The sequence below is a fragment of the Primulina tabacum genome, chromosome 17, assembly GCF_025594145.1.
Source record: "Primulina tabacum isolate GXHZ01 chromosome 17, ASM2559414v2, whole genome shotgun sequence".
Lineage (NCBI taxonomy): Eukaryota > Viridiplantae > Streptophyta > Magnoliopsida > Lamiales > Gesneriaceae > Primulina > Primulina tabacum.
In genome coordinates, this window is record NC_134566.1 from 14,911,734 (window position 1) to 14,935,867 (window position 24,134).

Below are 24,134 nucleotides of genomic sequence, written 5' to 3' on the forward strand. Positions count from 1 at the left end.
TGGAATTGTCCTGAGCCTGAAATCACGAATAAGACCGTTAGAAGGGGGCCAGGGGGTGTCCTGGCGTAGCCCCTCCGACACTCAAGTCAGAGACTGGGATATAAGGGGAGCAGCTAAGAGCGCTGCTGAAAACAATATAGTGAATGAATCAACCGTACGCTCAAACCTGGTATTTATAGGAGAATACCTAGGCCCTGATGGGCTTCCCACCCAAATGTGGTCCGGGCTTCCTAAATGTAATCCGGGCCTAGAGGGCCCATGGGGTATCACTAGTCTCCCCCTCCCGAGTCGAACTGAGTCGCAGGTTCGAAGTTCGATTATTTGTGCTGTCCTCGGGTTACCGGGTGCGAGTTGTGCATTTTCTTCCAGCCGTTCGTCAGTCTCCAAAGATTTGGAAACAAATCAAATCGTAATCATGCTCTGAAGGGAAAGATATCAAATCAAATCGCAATCTTGTCTTGAATGCTAAGATTTGGTCTGAGCTCCCCTACATAATTTGCTCTGCACTTCACATACGCTCCACCATCGCAGCCCACCATCTCTCTCTACAACTGCGCTCGTGAGCTCGCCTGACGCCGCTGAGCCCTCGCCCCTGCCAAGCTCGCCCAGCGCTCTCCCAACGTTCGAGCCACGCTCGCCCAGCGCCCGAGCCACGCTTGCCCAGGGCCCCTGCCGCAAGTTCGCCCAAGCGCGCCTCGCCCCTGCCATAAGCTGGCCCGACGCGCCTCGCCCCTGCCACAAGCTCGCCCGACGCGCCCAGCCCCAGCGCGCGCTCGCTTTACCGCACGCTCGCTCGAGCGCTCGCACCTAGCCCTCTGCACACCCCGACAGCGCCTAACCCCAGTGCACGCTCGCCCGAGCGCTCGCACAGCCGCTCGTCCATCGCCTCGCGCACACAAGAGCCACGCTCGCCCGGCGCCACGCCTGGCGCGCCCTAGTCCTCTGCACGCCCCGACAGCGCCTCGCCCCAGCGCGCGCTCGCCCCAGCGCTCGCACAGCCGCTCGCCCATCACCTCGCGCACACAAGCGCCATGCTCGCTCGGCGCCGCGCCTAGCCCTTAGCACGCGAGCCCGGCGCCGCGCCCAGGTCGATCCCCATAATTTTCGCAGCGGCAAACATCGTTCGTTAACGACAAACCAAATAAATTTTTCTAACACGGTATGGCCTCGTCGCCCCCATCTTCAAGGTCCTCTACTAAGCTTTTGAAGGAAAATAATTCCCACTTCCCCGTGCCCTTGACTCCTCTGCTAGAATAGTCCTTAGCAGAAAAATAAAACTTCAACCTCCTCATCCTCTAACTCCACTGCTAGGCGATGCCTTAGCAGGAAAATAAAACTGTCACCTCATCATCTCATAATTTCTCTGCTAAGCCGGGCCTTAGCAATAAAATAAAAATTCTCCACCCTCACACTCTAACTCCTCTGCTAGGCGACGCCTTAGCAGGAAAATAAAAATTCTCCACCTTCACCCTCAAAATCCTCTGCTAGGCGACACACTAGCAGGATTATAAAAATTCTTCACCCTCATCCAACTCCTCTGTTAGGCGACGCCATAGCAGGAAAATAACATTTTTCTCCTCCCAAACTCTGCTCCTCTGCTAGGCGATGCCTTAGCAGGAAAATAAAATTTTCTCCTCCCCAACTCTGCTCCTCTGCTAGGCGATGCCTTAGCAGGAAAATAAAATTTTTCTCTTCCTCACTACTCCTCTGTTAAGCGATGCCTTAGCAGGAAAATAAAATTTTATCCTCCCTAAGCCTTAGCAGGAAAATAAAATTTTTATCCTCTCTAACTCTACTCCTCTGCTAGGCGATGCCTTAGCAGGGAAATAAAATTTATCTCCTCCCCAACTCTGCTTCTCTGCTAGGCGGTGCCTTAGCAAGAAAATTTAATTTTTCTCCCCCAAACTCTGCTTCTCTGCTAAGCGGTGCCTTAGCAGGAAAATTTAATTTTTCTCCTCCCTAACTCTGCTCCTCTGCTAGGCGGTGCCTTAGCAGGAAAATAAAATTTTTCTGCTCCACAACTCTGCTCCTCTGCTAGGCGGTGCCTTAGTAGAAAAATAAATTTTTTCTCTTTCCCAACTCTGCTCCTCTGCTAGACGATGGCAGGAAAATAAAATTTTTCTCCTCCCTAACTCTGCTCCTCTGCTAGGCGATACCTTAGCAGGAAAATAAAATTTTTCTCCTCCCTAACTTTGCTCCTCTGCTAGGCGGTGCCTTAGCAGGAAACTAAAATTTTTCTCTTCCCGAACTCTGCTCCTCTGCTAGGCGGTGCCTTAGCAGGAAAATAAAATTTTTCTCCTCCCCAACTCTGTTCCTCTGCCAGGCGGTTTCTTAGCAGGAAAATTTAATTTTTCTCCTCTCTAACTCTGCTCCTCTGCTAGGCGATGCCTTAGCAGGAAAATTTAATTCTCCTGCTCCACTCTGCTCCTCTACTAGGCGCAGCCTGAATAGGTAAAATTTAATTCATATCATCCTCTCAATACAACAACATCCACGAACTTAATATAAGAACTTGGCTCTATTAAATTTCAACTGATAACATAAGACAAATTCATAAACAAAATACATTAAAAATAAAATCAAGATTAATATTCTCTAAGATGATAAGCCTTCCCAGGCCTCTTTAGAGCCTTGCCCGGCGCATTCTCCAACTTTCCTCTTTGCTCCTCTTGTACCTCCACAGGACAAAGTTACCCACTTCTTCCTTTCCTAATCATGTTAACCTCTATACGCGTTCTTTTTCCCTCCTCCCTCACACCCCTTCATAACACCGACGCGCGACTTTTTGGTCCCCGCACAAGACTCCAACTCCTTTTCCCACACAAACTTAAGCTTTTGATGACAAGTGGAAGCTACGACTTTAAAATCCTTCAGGGCTGACCGTCCTAGAATTCCATTATACGCTGACGGAGTATCCACCACGGTGAAGGCTATCATTTTTGTTACCCGCAGAGGATCAATCCCCAAGGATAGGGGAAGAACAATTTGACCCAAAGGCGGGATTGCGTGTCCTGCAAACCCATACAGCGGGGTGGAGACCGGCTCAAACTCGAATCCTTCCACCTTAATTTGATCCAACGTTCTCTTGAACAAGACGTTTACGGAGCTTCCATTATCAATAAATATCATCGCCACATTATAATTGGCAATGGTGGCCGTCACCACCAAGGCATCGTTATGTGGAGTCACAACGCCTCGGAGGTCTTCCGGCCCAAAGCTGATGACGGGGTTTTGTGGCAAGTCTGCACCCCTAGATATCTCAAATTTCTCCAACCTTCTCCCATGTGCCTTCCGAGCTCGCCCAAAGTCTCCATCAGTAGCACCTCCCGAGATCATATGAATCATTCCTCTCGTAGGGTGGTTATCCTCATTCATTCCCCTCCTCAGTTCGACGGGCTCCTGAGGGACATCTTGACCTCGACCTTCCCCTCTCTGCTCTCCGATCCTCTAATTTATCCATGGAGGGCCTTGACCACGCTTAGGGGACGAGCGAGACCTCTGTCGACTCATGGATGAGGATCCTTCTCGTCTATCCCGCGAAGGCAATCTAGCACTGCACTCAACCTTTTGCGACTTATCCCACCTCCCCTCGAGCTCCCTCACTTCCATCACCTTGTCACGACTCCCATCCAAAGGAACATGGGATGAGAATTGTCCTCTGCCCCTAGACTTATCATCCTCCCTCTCGCCCGTGCCTCTCTTCCTACCTCCCCTTTCCGCTCCCTCAACTCTACTTCCCCCAGGCTGCTGCTCCATCCTCTTATGCCGCTGGGCATCTTCAAGATTTACATATTTTTCCGCCCGAGATAACAGATCATCATAACTTGATGGAGGTTTCTTCACTAACAATTTAAAGAACTCTCCTCCTCTAAGTCCCTGGATAAAGGCACTTATCATGATATCAGGAGTGACCGTTGGTATCTCCAGCACTGCGTTGTTGAAATGCTGGACAAACTCTCGCAAAGTTTCAGCTTCTTGTTGTTTCACCACGAATAGGCTCAAATAGTTTTTTTTGTGTTTTTTGCTGCTAGCAAATCTGTGCAAGAAATCAGCAGAAAAATCCTCGAAAGTTCGTATGGAGTTGGGCTGCAAGGTGTTAAACCATTGCTGGGCTGATCTCACCAACGTGCCCAAAAACACCCTGCACCTGACCTCATCTGAATATTGATATAACATGGCAGCATTCTCAAACCTTCCCAAGTGTTCCTCGGGGTCAGTATGTCCATCGTACTCTCCCACATTTGACTGTCGAAAATTTGAAGGAAGCCCTTCTTTCAAAATGGCGAGGAAAAAAGGACTTTCTTTCTTGGACACTGGAGCTCTGTTTCCCAATTGCTGCCTCAATATTCTTATCTCCTTCCACATCTCCTCCATCTCGGGATTCTCCACACCTTGGAGGGGTTGCGTCTCTTCAATCCTGCTCTGATGACCCTCGTCATTCTCCTCTCGCTCTTGGCGAGTGGCTTGTCCTTCAGGAAACATAGACTCTTGGTTCCTCTTCATGGCCTTATCCACTGTCCGGGTGATAAATTAGCCCAACTCTTCTAGGGTCAAGTTCCCCACATTCTCATTGGGACGGGTTTGCTCGACCCTTGTCTCGTGAAGGGGCTGCTCGGCTCTTGTCTCTTGACGAGGTTGTTTCTGTCTCGTCTCGAGATGCGGTTGTTCCTGTCTTGTATTGACATGAGATTGTTCGGGTCCCCTCTGAGGACGCGATGATGATGAGGTAGCTCTTCTACTCCCTCTCTTGCCTACCATCTCTACGTCTCAACTCAAACTTCCCACAGACGGCATCAAGTGATACTCACGGGAAATTTAGGGTCCGCTTCCAGCAAGTGTCACTAGTCCAGACGCAGGTTTTGGAATTGTCCTGAGCCTGAAATCACAAATAAGACCGTTAGAAGGGGGCCAGGGGGTGTCCTGGCATAGCCCCTCCGACGCTCAAGTCAGAGACTGGGGATATAAGGGGAGCAGCTAAGGGCGCTGCTGAAAACAATATAGTGAATGAATCAACCGTATGCTCAAACCTGGTATTTATAGGAGGATACCTGGGCCCTGATGGGCTTCCCACCCAAATGTGGTACGGGCTTCCAAAATGTAATCCGGGCCTAGGGGGCCCATGTGGTATCATTTTTATATTAAAAGTGGTATGATTATCTAAAAAGATTTAAATAGAGATAAATATAAATAAATACGACTAGAAATTTAAAATTTGGGAATTTGGGAAAACCCAACCACAAAATATTTTTGGTGCTCAGTCCCCCATTCCTGCACAACTTGATTTAAGGATTTTATTTTTTAAAACTCCCTCCTCCTTATTTTATTCATTTTCCTCCCAATTCCTCAATTTTATTTCTCTCACTTCTCCTTCCCCTTCGCTTTTCAATTCTCCCCTTTCTTTCTCGTTGCCCCCGAAAAAACCCTAGCCTTCCACCACCATCTTCATGGCACGCGAGACATGGTCGATTCTAATGCCCTAATTTCTAGCTGAGTAGGTCTCTTGTGAGACGGTCTCACGAATCTTTATCTGTGAGACAGATCAACCCTACCGATATTAACAATAAAAATTAATACCCTAAGCATAAAAAGTAATACTTTTACATGGATGACCCAAATAAGAGATCCGATCCGTATCACAAAATACGACCCGTGAGACTGTCTCACGTAAGTTTTTGCCTTTCTTGCTAATGGGTTTTGAGTAAACGGCCCATTTCATTTTCTTTTCTCACCTTTCACCGCTTCCCTCATCTCGGCTTTTACAGCCAAATCCTTACCCAACAAAAGACGGTGAGTTTCTATAAATTTTTGAATTTTCTGTTTTGATATCCGATAATTTTTTTTATGTTATTTGTGCTAGTTTGGGGCTTTTGTGAATGAAAATAAATTCGTTTAATTTGAACAGTGAACCAGCTTCTCCATCTTTGTGTGAAGAAAAAACTTTATGTTGGTAGAAATGAATAACAGAGCATTTTAGGAATATAATTTGAATTTCATGAGTAGCTGTGTAATTTTTTTTAAAAGATCGAACTCTATATGTAATTTTTTTACATATATATGACATACACACAAGCTTTTTGATTCCCACAAAATTTTTGTTTTCTTTAAATACATGATGGAAAGCTCAATGCAGAAAACATTAGAGAAACAAGACAGTCGACAAATTTGGATTTTCTTTAGTTTTTATTGGTTTAAGGTTAAAACTTATTTTAGTTCTGTTCATCAGCATGTTATTGTTTTTTCGGAGGTTATACTTCAAATTTTTTTTTTGGAATTTTTATTAGTTATTGTACATTTGTGCAAGTTTATGGGTGATTTTTGTTTGTGGTTGTTGTTTTAATGTATTGTCAAAATGTAACTTTTTTGTTGTATAGATTATTATTCTGTTGTTGTAGTGTTGTTGTACTTGATGTAATCTATTTTGTGCTTTTTTTAATTGTCTCTAGTTTCTATTCGATTTATGTTGGTTTCATCATATCATGTTGGTTCAATTCGAGCTTTGTTATACTTTAGTGTTGTTATTAAATCGTATGTTATCGCTGATTTTACTTTGTCGTATTGTATTTTAATTATGTACTCTTATTTCTATACAATTAGTGGATTTACAAATAGTTTTATCAGATTTGGTGAACGTTTTATGAATAAGTTTATAAATAACATTTTTTAAGTTTTTGTTTGAATTTTTTTTATAATTTTGTATTTAGTAAAATATTTTACATATGAAATTTATAACCACTTAGTTGACACATGTTTTTGTTTGATTTCTTGGAGAAATGGAATATAGATCATCAAATTTTTCATTCCTATGTAGCTGCGAGTACAAAAATGAGCTATATATGATTTTAATCTTTAATGGGTTCTCTCTAACAGAGTTGTTTCTTAATTTTAAGAGAAAATGTACGGAGATTTCCCCACAAACTATTACCTTGCAGTATCTAGCCCCCCATCAGAAGATGTGTAAAGACCCGAAAATCAGACTACGTATAAGCCCTGCATAATTATTACTATTTAAATTTAAAAATGATTTATATATATATATATATATATATATATATATATATATATATATGAAGGGTCTAATTCATTTTGATATTTGACAAGTCATAACTATTTATTTTAAATGCAAAAGTTTAGTTTTATCTTTTCAGTTAAATACGCGAGGGCGGACCGGAGTTTGGAAATTAGAAATAAGATTAATAATAAGAAAAATATTCCTAAATTTAATTTAAGTCAAGGTATAAGTTAATTTAAAGAAATAGGATGTTTAAGGATTTATAAAATGAAGTGGAGCTAAGTTAGTAAATAATTCTTTAGGTTAATATTTAATTATAGCTTAAATTAAAATGTGTAAGCAATTGAGGATGAACTAATCTAGGTATAATATATTCAAGAAATTAAACATAGTATTTAAATACTTAAAGTTGAATCCATGCAAAGTCATGCAAGAGTTTAATCTAGATTAAGGTGTTAATTCACTAATATGTATAATGAGTATTTAGAATCTTAAGAATTTAAATTATAAGGCTTAAATAATAATATACTATCCAAATGAGTAATAAAATTGGTTAAGATAATTCAAAAGAGTAGTAAATTCATTCTAGTCATCTCAATAGCCTTTAAAATAAATATCATTACTCACCTTTAATTCAATAAGTTATTGGTAAATTCAAATACTATAATTCATATAATCTCCCTCAACCTATTAGACTATGAAATGAGCTTGATTGTGTTGCAAGAATTTGATGGGCATGCAACGGCAACTAGGAAGAAATCATTCAAATAATATTCAAAGCTTGCACTTGTAACCTCCCACCTTAATGTATATTATGGTATCATTAACACCCTTGTAACCATCACCTCCATTACATAGCATTTCTTCATTCCATATTCACGAAAATATCAGAAGAAAGACTACTGAAATTGGGAAATAAAATAATAAGAAAAGTTACAGCAAAGGAAGTGAGAAAAACAATTCAAACCCATTCAATTCTTGACTTGTAACTCTCAAACTAAATGCATATTATAGCACCTTTAACACCTCCTATATCATTCACTTTCATCCCTTACACTTCCTACAACCTTAAGCTTCGAAAACATCAGAAAAACAGCAGCTGAAATCGAAGGAAATATCAGCAGAAAAGTAGAAAAGAAAGGAAGATATCCAACTAGGTTTCGTCGCGTCGTATTGTCGTTTTGATTTGTTTTTCTTCAAAACAAATTCCAGGCATGTATATATTGTTTCTTGACTCTTCAATCAAGTCCTATAGATATTTTTAAACCAATATATAATCAATATTCATGCAGCATCACGAAATTTGGACAGCAACCACCCAATTTTTCTGCACAGAATTTTATTTCCTCTTTGTGTCTCACGGTTTCTGGCTTGCTTTGTGGTTCAGGAGTTTGGATCGTTTTCCAGGCACCCACGGCTGTTTCTAGGCATGATTTAGAGTATGTTATGGTGTTAGTGATTCATTGGTTTGAGTCCAAACGTTTAAAACAAAAGCATGACAGCATCTATTTCCACAAGCTACAGATTTGGTGCACGTTTTCTGTCATTTGGTGTTTAATGGTGGTGTTCGAATCTTGGCTGTCCTAGGGACTATAGCCATGGTTAGAACTCTATCTTAACATGTCAAGGACGTGACCAAATCATCCCTTCAAGGATTGGTTCACGGATCTATCAAAATTTCACCAAAACATCACAAGCACATTTCGATTTCATCATGTTTCTGTGCGAGTAACTTTCGGTTTGTGAGGTTTGGATGGATTGTGGCTGGCTTCTAACCTATAGCCATGGTTCATACAACACTCCCTCATGTCTAGATCGTGCCATGGTTGATCATATAGCCATTGGAACGAAATAATACAACAAATTCATTCGAATACTACAGCACAGAATTTCTGGGTACTCCCGGTTTGAGCTGTGCATTGTCCTAGGTGTTGGCTCTGTGTGTGGTTGGATTTTATCCCTTAGCCATGGTCCAAACCATGCCTTAGAATGTTGGTAAGAGTCTTTGGGTGGTGGTTCAAGCCCTTGGTCATTAAATTTCAGAATTTCCCCTCAAATACACAAGCTGCTCCTGCTGTAATTTGACAGCAACTTGCTGTTCGGTTCATGAGGTTGGTTTGAGTTCCTCGGATGGCTTTTAGCCCATGACCTTGGACTGGACAGTACCTCAATGAGTTAGGAAAGTCATGTTTTTGGCCGTTCGTGATTCGGTCGAGTTTAGAGGTCGTACGAGAATTTACGGTGAAAGGTGCCAAAATGACTCTCGAAAGAGTGTTTTATGTTTTTGGATTCCTTTCACCTATTTTCGTGTTTTACAATTCTTAGGCATGATTTTCAGTATGTTTGGGGTATTTTTAATCATGGTTAAACGTCGGTTTAATGTTGGTTCGGGTTGGTACGATACCATGATTGAAAAACCAAGTGGTTGGTCCTCATAGTCTCATTGTTGGTTCTATTGTTAAGTCTTTGGTTAGATTGTCAAGTTAGGTCAAGATAATATTATTTGCATGTGTCACATATTAGAATAAAGTCGCAGCAAGCCTAGGAACGATCCAACTCATCCGGTAAAAATAAGATTATAATTATATTACGTGCATAAAAATATAAAATGTTTATTTTTGAGATATATGCTATATGTCTTGTGGCCACCTTATGCTTATGGGTTTGGAAGTCGGTAGGCGCAACCGAGGACCTCTCCGCCCGGTGACTTACGACCGGTTATGATTATGTATGGGTACGGACATCCAGTCCAAGGGCTGTGATTGATCTCTACCGCCCAGTATACTGTGGTTTAGTCTGATCAGGCGCTTACGCTATGTTATGGGCCACTTGCTTAGAAACATTATCTCTACCAGAAAATTATGATATGTTATGACAGAGCTCTGTTGAGCAAAGCTTTTACGTATGATTTTCAGATATGTACGTAGTTATAATTATTCATGATACGATTTTCACCGTATGCTTTACGACACTTTATTTTTACATGGCATGCGATTTTATGATATATTTACTTGTTATTCACGATATATACATGTTGAGTCTTTAGACTCACTAGACTTGATTGTTGTAGGTATTGATGAGGTCGAGACCGCGGACGGAGACCGGTGAGCGATCTTGGGACAGCAGTAGTAAATTCGAGGACCTCATGATGCACCTTTTATTATTCAAACTCAGTTTTAATACGTTGGATTATTTTTAAGTTGATGTTTACGTTTAATTATTTTTAAATTGTAGGTTGAAAACAATATTTGCTTCCGCTGTTATTTTAAAGTTAAAAATTATTTACATGTTTATTTTAATTAAATGAGACAAGATAATTATTTATTTAGAAAAATTTTAATTATTCCGCAAAATTATGAAAATGAAATACGGGCCTTTACAGTTGGTATCAGAGCCTATGATCTTGTAAAGGGTTGTACTACTACTGCTCTCGAGAAGCTCATGAAGTCACGTCTTCGGTCTGTAAGTTTTACATTTACGCATTTTATTTAAAGCATGAATTATTTTAACAACATGTTTTCATGAAATGTTTTTACGTTCAGATTTTAATTGTTCAGTGTTTATTTAAATTAAAAAAAAATAAAAATAAATAAATAAATAAATTATGGAATTATGCATGTTGGGTACGTTTGGAATTGGACATGTCTAAGAATTCGAATATTGGGCTTTAGGAGAGGTTGAAAATGATTTGACTATATTAATTTTTAGGTCAGTAGTGTTGATGTCCTCCTTATGGGTTATAAGTTAATCTTGAAAATTATGAATGCTTTTGAGACTTGTAGAATTTCTAAGAAATTATTAATGGTTCTTGGTTGCTAGTCGAGTAGATTTTTGAGGATTTCATATAAGCAATAGCGATTCGAAGACTACGACAATCTTTAAGATTATAAATATACAATTTGAGGATTTTAAGTATATATGAAAATGTAAGATTAATTATGAGAATTTATTTAGGATGCATGCTCTACATAGTTGGATTTAAGGATTGAATTGCAGGAATTGAGAATTTTAAAGATCTGATTGTAATTACTAATAATTTGAGGACCTAAGTGCAAAACAAAATTCTAAGGGACTATTTTCGAATTTACCAAATTTTGGGGATTAAATTTCGAGTTCGAGAATCTAAAAGTTTAATGAGGTAAAGATTGAAAATTTTATGGGACAATGATGCAAATTTCGAAGAGTTGTAGGGCCAAAATGTAAATTGGGAGAACTGTAAGGGCCAGGTTGCAATTTTCAAAATTTTAAAGATTAAATGCGAACTTTTGAGGAACACTTGGGATTTTGAGTATTTATAGAAATGTAAGACGTGTTATGGGAATTAATTTTGGGTTTAATAAACTTAAGGCTATTGAACCTTATGATACGGGAAATCTATAAAATGAAATTGAGAATACTGAGAACTCATGGGTAATTGTGGAATTTTCGGGATTTTAAAAAAAATTCTTGATATGAGAATTGAAAGGTTTAAATGATAAGAATTTTCGGTAATTTAAGCTTGGAAAGATGATTAGAACCTCGAAATAGCTGGATTATAATGTTATAAGGAATGACAATCAAGGACACTGTAGGATGAATAAATCTTGGGCTTGAAAATTTAAGCGTTGGTGATATAACCTCGGGGCAAATTATGAATTTTAAGTGACGACAAGTTAAAGTAAAAATTTATCGGTTAGCTAAGTTATAAGAGTAAACATTGAGTTAGCAAAATTTTTTGGGAATTTAAGTTTGATGTGTCGTAAGTTTTAACCAGGATCTTAACAGTTAGAATTATACCTTTGGGGGGAATTTGATTTTTCTAGAAAATTGAGTATGATGGATGGTTAGGTTACTCGATAGACGCATGTAAGAATTGAATTAGACACCTTATCTTGAGGAATTTTGAAAGTCATTAAGAAATTTGGGACTAAGCGGATATGTGGGCTGGAGTTATACTATCTAATATTATTTGGGTTGCATAAGCTTGAATTTCAAGATTTATAAGATAGGTGTTCATACATAAGTTTTGGGTGAAATAAAAACAAAAAGAGAATTAGAGGCGTTCAACATAGATTACCAATGAACTAACATTAAGATTTTAATTGAGTAAGAAATCCGAAATCTTGATATGGGAATTTTAGAACTCTATGGGTGATATGAGCGAAGTTGAATTATTAGAGTAAGTTTATCGCTAACATGAGATAACTTATTATGTTTTATACACTAGACTTAATTAAGCATTGATGATACTTAAGAATGCGACATTTGTTTCAATGAGGAAAGTCCAGAGTCTTAGGCATCAACTATATTGTAATTGGAAAGAAAATAGTTTAAGCATATAATTGAGACTTGAAGGGCTTTAAAATATTGGTAGAAGGTCGATTTTGTATAATTGAGTTTTATGGATTAACGTTTATTTGAGGTTTAATATTTGCAACAATTTTATATTTGGGGTATACTCGTAAATAGTTAAGTTATATAAGTTTGGGCTGTAAGATAAAGATTCGATTCAAGGATCCTAGACTAATTTTGTTATGGAGCTAAGATAAGATTTAACCTTTAAGTGTATCACTGAGGATAGAAGTTGATCAGTAACCTTTGGTGCTAAGAGTCTTTAAGTTAGACTGCGTAAATGCTGATGTAATAGGTCGTTGAACATTACGGGTATAGTATAAGGAAGGTAAGACATGATAAGTTTAAACCACCAATTCTAATATTGGGAACGATGAGAAAAGTCAGAATTCGAGGTCATAGTAAAGTAAAGCTAATTTACTATAAGTCGTTTTAAGTTGCGATTCGCAAATGAGATTTTTGCTAGGCAATCTAATTAGGATTGAAAAAAACGTAAGGACGACCTATGACTTAATTTTTATCAGAGTAGCGCAGCGGTAGCGTGGATTGTTGGGATAATAGAATTAAGAATCTAAACTTTTGGATTATCGAAGATTAGCGAATTTCGGGGACGAAATTCAATTTAAGGGGGGAAGATTGTAACGACCCGAAAATCAGACTACGTATAAGCCCTGCATAATTATTACTATTTAAATTTAAAAATGATTTATATATATATATATATGAAGGGTCTAATTCATTTTGATATTTGACAACTCATAACTATTTATTTTAAATGCAAAAGTTTAGTTTTATCTTTTCAGTTAAATACGCGAGGGCGGACCGGAGTTTGGAAATTAGAAATAAGATTAATAATACGAAAAATATTCCTAAATTTAATTTAAGTCAAGGTATAAATTAATTTAAAGAAATAGGATGTTTAAGGATTTATAAAATGAAGTGGAGCTAAGTTAGTAAATAATTCTTTAGGTTAATATTTAATTATAGCTTAAATTAAAATGTGTAAGCAATTGAGGATGAACTAATCTAGGTATAATATATTCAAGAAATTAAACATAGTATTTAAATACTTAAAGTTGAATCCATGCAAAGTCATGCAAGAGTTTAATCTAGATTAAGGTGTTAATTCACTAATATGTATAATGAGTATTTAGAATCTTAAGAATTTAAATTATAAGGTTTAAATAATAATATACTATCCAAATGAGTAATAAAATTGGTTAAGATAATTCAAAAGAGTAGTAAATTCATTCTAGTCATCTCAATAGCCTTTAAAATAAATACCATTACTCACCTTTAATTCAATAAGTTATTGGTAAATTCAAATACTATAATTCATATAATTTCCCTCAACCTATTAGACTATGAAATGAGCTTGATTGTGTTGCAAGAATTTGATGGGCATGCAACGGCAACTAGGAAGAAATCATTCAAATAATATTCAAAGCTTGCACTTGTAACCTCCCACCTTAATGTATATTATGGTATCATTAACACCCTTGTAACCATCACCTCCATTACATAGCATTTCTTCATTCCATATTCACGAAAATATCAGAAGAAAGACTACTGAAATTGGGAAATAAAATAATAAGAAAAGTTACAGCAAAGGAAGTGAGAAAAACAATTCAAACCCATTCAATTCTTGACTTGTAACTCTCAAACTAAATGCATATTATAGCACTTTTAACACCTCCTATATCATTCACTTTCATCCCTTACACTTCCTACAACCTTAAGCTTCGAAAACATCAGAAAAACAGCAGCTAAAATCGAAGGAAATATCAGCAGAAAAGTAGAAAAGAAAGGAAGATATCCAACTAGGTTTCGTCGCGTCGTATTGTCGTTTTGATTTGTTTTTCTTCAAAACAAATTCCAGGCATGTATATATTGTTTCTTGACTCTTCAATCAAGTCCTATAGATATTTTTAAACCAATATATAATCAATATTCATGCAGCATCACGAAATTTGGACAGCAACCACCCAATTTTTCTGCACAGAATTTTATTTCCTCTTTGTGTCTCACGGTTTCTGGCTTCCTTTGTGGTTCAGGAGTTTGGATCGTTTTCCAGGCACCCACGGCTGTTTCTAGGCATGATTTAGAGTATGTTATGGTGTTATTGATTCATTGGTTTGAGTCCAAACGTTTAAAACAAAAGCATGACAGCAACTATTTCCACAAGCTACAGATTTGGTGCACGTTTTCTGTCATTTGGTGTTTAATGGTGGTGTTCGAATCTTGGCTGTCCTAGGGACTATAGCCATGGTTAGAACTCTATCTTAACATGTCAAGGACGTGACCAAATCATCCCTTCAAGGATTGGTTCACGGATCTATCAAAATTTCACCAAAACATCACAAGCACATTTCGGTTTCATCATGTTTCTGTGCGAGTAACTTTCGGTTTGTGAGGTTTGGATGGATTGTGGCTGGCTTCTAACCTATAGCCATGGTTCATACAACACTCCCTCATGTATAGATCGTGCCATGGTCGATCATATAGCCATTGGAACGAAATAAGACAACAAATTCATTCGAATACTACAGCACAGAATTTCTGGGTACTCTCGGTTTGAGCTGTGCATTGTCCTAGGTGTTGGCTCTGTGTGTGGTTGGATTTTATCCCTTAGCAATGGTCCAAGCCATGTCTTAGAATGTTGGTAAGAGTCTTTGGGTGGTGGTTCAAGCCCTTGGTCATTAAATTTCATAATTTCCCCTCAAATACACAAGCTGCTCCTGCTGTAATTTGACAGCAACTTGCTGTTCGGTTCATGAGGTTGGTTTGAGTTCTTGGATGGCTTTTAGCCCATGACCTTGGACTGGACAGTACCTCAATGAGTTAGGAAAGTCATGTTTTTGGCCGTTCGTGATTCGGTCGAGTTTAGAGGTCGTACGAGAATTTACGGTGAAAGGTGCCAAAATGACTCTCGAAAGAGTGTTTTATGTTTTTGGATTCCTTTCACCTATTTTCGTGTTTTACAATTCTTATGCATGATTTTCAGTATGTTTGGGGTATTTTTAATCATGGTTAAACGTCGGTTTAATGTTGGTTCGGGTTGGTACGATACCATGATTGAAAAACCAAGTGGTTGGTCCTCATAGTCTCATTGTTGGTTCTATTGTTAAGTCTTTGGTTAGATTGTCAAGTTAGGTCAAGATAATATTATTTGCATGTGTCACATATTAGAATAAAGTCGCAGCAAGCCTAGGAACGATCCAACTCATCCGGTAAAAATAAGATTATAATTATATTACGTGCATAAAAATATAAAATGTTTATTTTTGAGATATATGCTATATGTCTTGTGGCCACCTTATGCTTATGGGTTTGGAAGTCGGTAGGCGCAACCGAGGACCTCTCCGCCCGGTGACTTACGACCGGTTATGATTATGTATGGGTACGGACATCCAGTCCAAGGGCTGTGATTGATCTCTACCGCCCAGTATACTGTGATTTAGTCTGATCAGGCGCTTACGCTATGTTATGGGCCACTTGCTTAGAAACATTATCTCTACCAGAAAATTATGATATGTTATGACAGAGCTCTGTTGAGCAAAGCTTTTACGTATGATTTTCAGATATGTACGTAGTTATAATTATTCATGATACGATTTTCACCGTATGCTTTACGACACTTTATTTTTACATGGCATGCGATTTTATGATATATTTACTTGTTATTCACGATATATACATGTTGAGTCTTTAGACTCACTAGACTTGATTGTTGTAGGTATTGATGAGGTCGAGACCGCGGACGGAGACCAGTGAGCGATCTTGGGACAGCAGTAGTAAATCCGAGGACCTCATGATTTAATTTACGCACCTTTTATTATTCAAACTCAGTTTTAATACGTTGGATTATTTTTAAGTTGATGTTTACGTTTAATTATTTTTAAATTGTAGGTTGAAAACAATATTTGCTTCCGCTGTTATTTTAAAGTTAAAAATTATTTACATGTTTATTTTAATTAAATGAGACAAGATAATTATTTATTTAGAAAAATTTTAATTATTCCGCAAAATTATGAAAATGAAATACGGGCCTTTACAAGATGTATGTGACGTTGAATGAAGATGATGAAGTTCGTATCATGACCCATCTTCACACATCTATGAAACTGACAATAATTAACATGAGGGCAGTGAGAAAAGACCAAATAGGAGGCCATAATATTGGGAGGTAAAAACTCACGTCTTAATTTTGACTTTCCACATGAATTGTGTTTTTCTTTATTTTCGTTTTTCTTGGTAATTCATTTCCAGAGTGAAATTACTTATGATAACATTTTTTATTGTATATTTCATGGAGATCTGTTGTTAGTGTGCTTCTTGTGAATCTAGATGATGTGTCAATTATATTTTTCAACTAATATCATTTACATTGTTATTTAGAACATAAATATTATTTAACATGTGTTGTATTAATAATTTATTAAAATGTACAATGTAAGTGTTAACAAATTTTTATATTACTTAAAATAGGATTGAATCTGAAGATGACACAGTGACTAATAATGACGGTGATCTTCAAGTTGGTTTGTTAAAAAATTCCATAGACGTTTGGAGTAATTGCATCCATGAGAAGGGTCAAATATTCAAGGATACTGCTAAATTTCAAGTTTATGCTAAAAATTATGCAATTGCTACAAGACGTTCTTTTTCGTACAGAAAGAATGATAATAAGAAGGTTACTCTTGCCTGTAGTGTAAACAACTGTTCTTGGAGAATTTATGCTTCAAGACACAAATCTGACAATCTTTTTGGCATTAGAAAATGCAATATAATCCATACACGTGGAGATGACAATCTACATAGTAGAGGACATCCTAAACTAATGCTGCCTGGGTTTCCAATGTTGTGATGGAGAGATTGAGGGGAGAGTCGTCGTATAGACCATGTATGATGTTGAAAGACATAAAAAGAGATTATGGGGTCGAGCTCAGTTACCACAAGGTTTGGAAAGGGAAAGAATTGACTATGCATAACATTCATAGTGCAGATGATTGGTCTTATGATAGATTGAGAAGGTATTGTAGTGCCATCTAAGAAACTAATCATGGAAGTATTGTTGAGTGTGAAATTGACCTTTCTAGTAATAAATTTAAACGATCATTGATTTGTTTCAATGCATGTGCAACTGGTTTTGTCAGTGGATGTAGGTCATTGGTTTTCTCGGATGACACTCATATAAAGAACAAATACACTGGAAATATTTTGGTTGTTGATCCAAAAAATGCGAACGCTGATCTTTTTACATTAGCATACTCAGTTGTGGATGCTGAAAATGATGATAACTGGGAATGGTTATGTTCCCAACTTAAAGGTGCTTTGATTTTAAATAATTGTACAGGGTTCGATGAGTACATTTTTTCTCTGATAGGCATCCCGGAATAATCAAGGCTGTTGATTTAATATTTCCAAGCAGTCATCATGCGTATTGTCTGTGCCATTTGGTAGATAATTTCGTGACACAAGTTTGTAAGTAATTGTATATTTCTGTTGGGAAACATTTTTTTAAAATATTGTTATGTGTATTCTGTTTTTTAATATTTATATCTTTTTTAATATAGGTCATGCAAAGATACCCACTTCACAACAAGAAACACTTGTCATCTGTGTTCAAAAAAGCTGCATATTCCCCATCAAGGCAGGAGTTTGAAATACATATTGACAATATAATAGTGTCAATTCCACTTGCCAGAGACTTTATAGTCAATTCCTCTCCAGAAAGTTGGGCAGATGCATGGTTTCCTGGAAATCGGTGGGGTGTAATAAACAATAATATAGCTAAGTGTTGGAATAGTTGGGTGAAAGCAACAAGATTTCTTCCTATTGTGGGCATGATGGACCACATACGCATTCAATTTATGGACATGATGCACAAACAACGTGAAGCGTCAATGCGGATGGATAAAAGATTGAGTCCATCAAAGGAAAAAAATTCTTGCAAAAACATATGCTGAATCTCTTAGCTTGCAAGTGCGTAAGGCATGTGGTTGGAGTTTTGAGGTTGTGGATGGGGATAAATCATTTGCTGTTGATTTGTCATCAACGAGTTGTTCATGTAGAGCCTGACAGCTGAACAAACTTCCATGCAAGCACGCATGTGGTGCAATAGAGTCAAAATTAGTGCTTTATATGATTTTTGTGAAAAATACTTTACGATGAAGTTATATCGTGAAACTCACCAAAGAATCCTAAATTTGATTCTACATTTGAGATGCATGGATACAATGCCAATCATGCATTAGTAATCAATACTCCCGATGTTCGAAGCCAATCGAGCCGAAGAAGAACTGAAAGGATACCATCGCAAGTAGTTCTTCGGGTGTTAAAATGTGGTCGGTGTCATAAGAGAGGCCACAATTGACGAAGTTTCAAAGGACCCATTAACTAGCCTTTGTGTTATGTTTTGTTAACTTAGTTTTGAGTTTTTTGACGTATAAGTAAAAATCTTATATTCGTATATTTGTGTCTCATTATATAATGATTGATAGGGAAACAACTAATACATTTTCCAATTCACAGGAAAAGGAGGATGGTAGAACAAAGAATTTGCAAGACCACATCAACAAGAAGGTTTACTCGATCCGGGTGTACTAGTATTGGTGATACAACATTGCCTTTGTGATCCTTTTGCGAGACTCACTTTTATTTTATGGTTTTTGGTCGAATCATGTACTTGTGATATTAATTAATTTGGATTTTTGTTCATTGAGTCTTAGTTCTTTTGTTGTGTTTTAGTAATAATTTGTGTAAGAAACACAGACTTGTGTATTTTCTGTAATGTTTTATTTTCATGTCATTTGTGTCCTAGCAATATGTAACTTGATTGTTGTCAACTAATATATTCACTGTTTTGTTACCTTGTTGGTTTTGTTGCGCGCCCCATTCTTTTTTTTGCTGGTGGGTGTGCACTAGTGCGTGATGGTGAGCACCCCATTCTATTCTTTTGCTGCATCGCGCCCAATTCTGTTTTTTTGCTGCTAGGCGTGCACGGGTGCACGATGGTGCGCGCCCCATTCTTCTGGCGTGCCCCATTCTGGTATTTTTGCTGATGGGCGTGTGCTGGTGCATGATGGTGCGCGCCCCATTCTGTTCTTTTGCCGTTGGACGCGATTGTGCACATGCGCGCGCCCTATTGTTTGAGATATGGACTTGTGTGTGTATTTTCATGCTTGTGGTTCCCCTCTTAATATATGCTCAAATTATAGCTTTATGTACTCAAATGAAAACAAAATATACTTATATTTTTTGTGTTTTATACTGAAGTTAACTAATTTTATGTCAGAAATGTTTATTTTATTGACGTGTTGCATGCATAAAAATTATGGTGAAGAGTTGGTTTCCCAACTTTGAATCATCCAATCGAGATATGGGTTTGCATTTTCATGCTTGTGCGCCCCCCCCAAAGAAATACGACCTCTCTGAGATATACGGTTTATGCCCCTCTCAATTTATGCTCAATTGATATATTTAGGTGCTCAATTTAATACATAATATGCTTAAATTGTTTGTGTTGTATGTCGAATTTAACTTAATTTATGCCGAAAATATTTATGATATGCACTTGTGTTGTCTGTATCCAAATGATGGTGAATAGTTGGTTTCTCAACTTTTAATCATCAAATGGAAATATGTGTTTGCATTTTCATGCATTTGCTTTCCCTCCTTAATTTATGCTCAAATGATATTCTTATGTATTCAATTTAATCCATAATATGCTTAAATCGTTTGTGTTATATGCCGAATTTAACGTAATTTATGGCGGAAATATTTATGATATGCACTTGTGTTGTGTGTATGAAAATGATGGTGTATAGTTGGTTTCTCAACTGTTAATCATCAAATGGAGATATGGGTTTGCATTTTCATGCTTGTGTTTCCTCCCCTTAATTTATGCTCAAATGATATTTTTACGTAACCGATTTAATACATAATATGCTTAAATCATTTGTGTTGTATGCCAAATTCAAATCAATTATTGCCGGAAATATTTATGATATGCACTTGTGTTGTGTGTATGAAAATGATGGTGAATAGTTGGTTTATCAACTGTTAATCATCAAATGGAGATATGAGTTTGCATTTTCATGCTTGTGTTTCCCTCCCTTAATTTATTCTCAAATGATATTTTTTGTAACCAATTTAATCTATAATATGCTTAAATCGTTTGTGTTGTATGCCGAATTTAACTTAATTTATGCCGAAAATATTTATTATATGCACTTGTGTTGTGTGTATGAAAATGATGGTGAATAGTTGGTTTCCCAACTCTTAATCATGAAATCGAGATATGAGTTTGCATTTTCATGCTTGTGTTTCTCTCCTTAATTTATGCTCAAATGATATTTTTATTTACACAATTTAATCCATAATATACTTAAATCGTTTGTGTTGTATGCGCGAATTTAACTTAATTTATGCCAGAAATTTTTTAATATGCACTTATGTTGTGCATGAAAATGATGTGAATAATTGGTTTCTCAACTGTTAATCATCAAATTGAGATATGAGTTTGCATTTTCATGATTGTTTTCCCCCTTAATTTATGCTCAAATACATAATATACTTAAATCATTTGTGTTGTTTGACGAATTTAACTTAATTTATGCTGGAAATATTTATTATATGCACTTTTATTGTCTGTATGAAAATGATGGTAAATAATTGGTTTCTCAACTCTTAATCATGAAATCGAGATATGGGTTTGCATTTCCATGCATTTGCTTCCCCTCCTTAATTTATGGTCAAATGATATTTTTACGTACCCAATTTAATGCATAATATGCTTAAATCGTTTGTGTTGTATGCCGAGTTTAACTTAATTAATGACGAAAATATTTATGATATGCACTTGTGTTGTGTGTGTGAAAATGATGGTGAATAGTTGGTTTCCCAGCTCTTAATCATGAAATCGAGATATGAGTTTGCATTTTCATGCTTGTGTTTTCCCCCTTAATTTATGCTCAAATGATATTTTTACGTAACCGATTTAATACATAATATACTTAAATCGTTTGTGTTGTATGCCAAATTTAAATTAATTTATGCCGGATATATTTATGATATGCACTTGTGTTGTGTGTATGAAAATGATGGTGAATAGTTGGTTTCTCAACTTTTAATCATCAAATGGAGATCGATGCATTTGCTTCCCCTCCTTAATTTATGCTCAAATGATATTTTTACGTACCCAATTTAATACATAATATGCTTAAATTGTTTGTGTTGTATGCCGAATTTAACTTAATTTATGTCATAAATAATACATAATATGCTCAAATTCTGCATTTTTTGCTTGCGCATGCGGCTGCACAGGATGTCGTGCAACCGTGCGCGAGCTTCTGTTTGCGTGCAGTGGCGCGTGATCTCGCGCAGCCGCGCGTGCTAATGTGTCACGGGAATTTGTTTTTTTTTTTTTTTGAAAAAAAAAATTGGTTGGCCCTTTATTATTCCATTTCAATATTTAGTTTATTTCTCGTTGGACACAAGTTATGCGCCAATGCTTGATTCCTGCAGTGACATAAACAATAGCCAAAAACACGTAAATCTGCTCAATAATCGCACACTTTCATGCCAATTCCTTGGGTAAATTTAAGTGCATGTGCTTCCCCCTTAATTTATGCTCAGATGATATTTTTATGTACTCAATTTAATACATAATATACCAAAATCATTTTTTTGGTATGCTCAAAGTAACCTATTGTATGCCAAATTTTTTTATCATATGACTTGTGTTCGATTGATTAAAAGGATTGTGAGGAGTTGGTTTCCAAACTCTTACTTCTTAAATGGATATATGAGTTGCATTTTTATGCTTGTGGTTCCCTTCTTAATATATGTTCAAATTCTAGATTTATATACACAATAGAATACAGAGTATACCAAAATAGCTTGTGTTGTATGCAGAATTTAACCTATTTTATGTTGGAAATTATTATGATAATGACTTCTGTTATGAGTAATAAAATGATGGTGATGAGTTGTTGTGCTATTTTATCAGCAACTAGTGTACCAGTAGAATCAAGAATTCAGGATTTTAAGAACTCGGTAGTGCATGAACTGAATAAATAGTTTTAATATAAGTACTTCTAATTTCAAAATTAACGTAAGCTCGGAAACCTAAAGCTGAAAATACTACAAGATAATATTATCCATACAAAACACGAAATTAGATTATCCATCCTAAAAATGTCACGACTCTTTACCGAACACACCATTAATGTCGGACGAAATTGTTGCAGCGATATGTGCTCTGACAGTGTTCATTTTGCAATCTCTTTCATAGGGCCAAGCTTCATCATCATCACGAGCATAGCAATCCGCCCACAAACATAAGTAAACACCGCAATTCATATCAACACCTTGTTGTCGGCAGAAAACTTGGTTCACATACTCCTTCATTTTGTAATCGAACATAATCCTCATATACTCAAATAAGAACTTAGCTTAAAAAAATGACAAAGAACACTCAGTTAATATGAACAACAAAATTCTTGTGATTAAATATGCATTCAAATATTAACTTACATAAGCTCTTGCGGTTCCAAGTGACATGGCTGTGTATATCGAGTTTTTAAATTCAAACTCTCTTTTTTCAGTATTGTAAACAAGCAAGAACCAATTATATTTGGCGTGAATTGGGAACAACAAAAATCTACAACGATCAATCAACTTCATATTTAGTTGTTCTAATTTTCCCCTTGAATCATGTGTCAAACGTTATAAAAAAATCATGGTAACCATAATCTTTCAACTTCCGCTTTTTGTTCAACCTCTGTAATGGACCCAATACCTCATCCTAAGTGAAGGATCATGCGAGGGTACTTTTGAAAGTACTTGAAACACAATATTCTCAATGAGCTGCAATAGCTCGTGTTCTAAGAATGATTACACCGATGAATTAGATCGAGTTTGGTCTAAAATCAAGCGGAAAATACTCGAAGCAATCATTCGTTAAGAAACATTGATATATTTTATATCATGTGTAACTGAATTTAACTGAAAATAAAGGGAATCAGCTGTTATATATATCAGTTCAGTTATGTTGAAAACTGAACTGACGGATGTTCTAACTGATCAAAACAGTTTGAAAACTGTAGTTAAACAATTAAGTACACAATATATGTTTATGAATGTTCGGAGACTTCAACTGCTTCTACGTCACCTCTTCTACCACCTCGGATAGGTTCCACTAGAAAACTTTGATTTATACAACACCTTGTACAAACCCACCCAGCTTAGGACTTACCCACTGTCTAACTGAACTCCTAGTCTAGACTGAAGTAATCACTTTGCAGCCAACACTTGTTTAACGTCTGTATGTCAAAGACTACATACACGAGTTTTATATCTTTGTGCAAGACATTATTTGAGTGGTGGTGTGTGTGTGTGTGAGACAGAGAACTAATATCCGAAAACAACATGAAAGTTGTTCTCACACACTGAGGGAAATATGCTTCTAAACTAAGCTGATAACACGTTGAAGTGTTCCCTCTGAGCTGATTGTTTCTTCAAAGCTGATATGCAATAAGCGTACCCTTTCTTTTGTTTTTCCACACACTTGTTGTATGTTGGTCTTCACTGATCTTCTATTTATAGGCGGGAAAATGATCGTACAGTGAGACTCATTAATTGTATCCATTGCAGCTTGAATGCGTTCCTTGAGATTCGTTTCTCGACTTTTCCGACATCTATGCTGGAACTTCTTGTCTGTAAGCTTTGCTGCAACGTCCATTATTGTATTGTTGATAGTACAATTGCTTTTTCTTAATGCATGCAGGTA

At 36.9% G+C, this 24,134-nt stretch overlaps 1 protein-coding gene and 1 long non-coding RNA gene across 2 annotated transcripts; one reads left to right on the forward strand and one right to left on the reverse strand.

The window, feature by feature from the left end:
- Nucleotides 1-2,718: 2,718 nt before the first annotated feature.
- On the reverse strand, nt 2,719-3,129 carry LOC142530531 (uncharacterized). Its single transcript, XM_075636363.1, has one exon. It carries the CDS (start codon nt 3,127-3,129, stop codon nt 2,719-2,721), a length of 411 nt encoding a protein of 136 aa, XP_075492478.1.
- Nucleotides 3,130-16,388: 13,259 nt separating this feature from the next.
- Nucleotides 16,389-19,211, forward strand: LOC142531709 (uncharacterized). The gene is made up of 2 exons (XR_012816358.1): nt 16,389-16,526; nt 18,875-19,211. It is a non-coding gene; the product is annotated as an uncharacterized LOC142531709 (long non-coding RNA).
- The last annotated feature ends 4,923 nt before the right edge of the window (nt 19,212-24,134 follow it).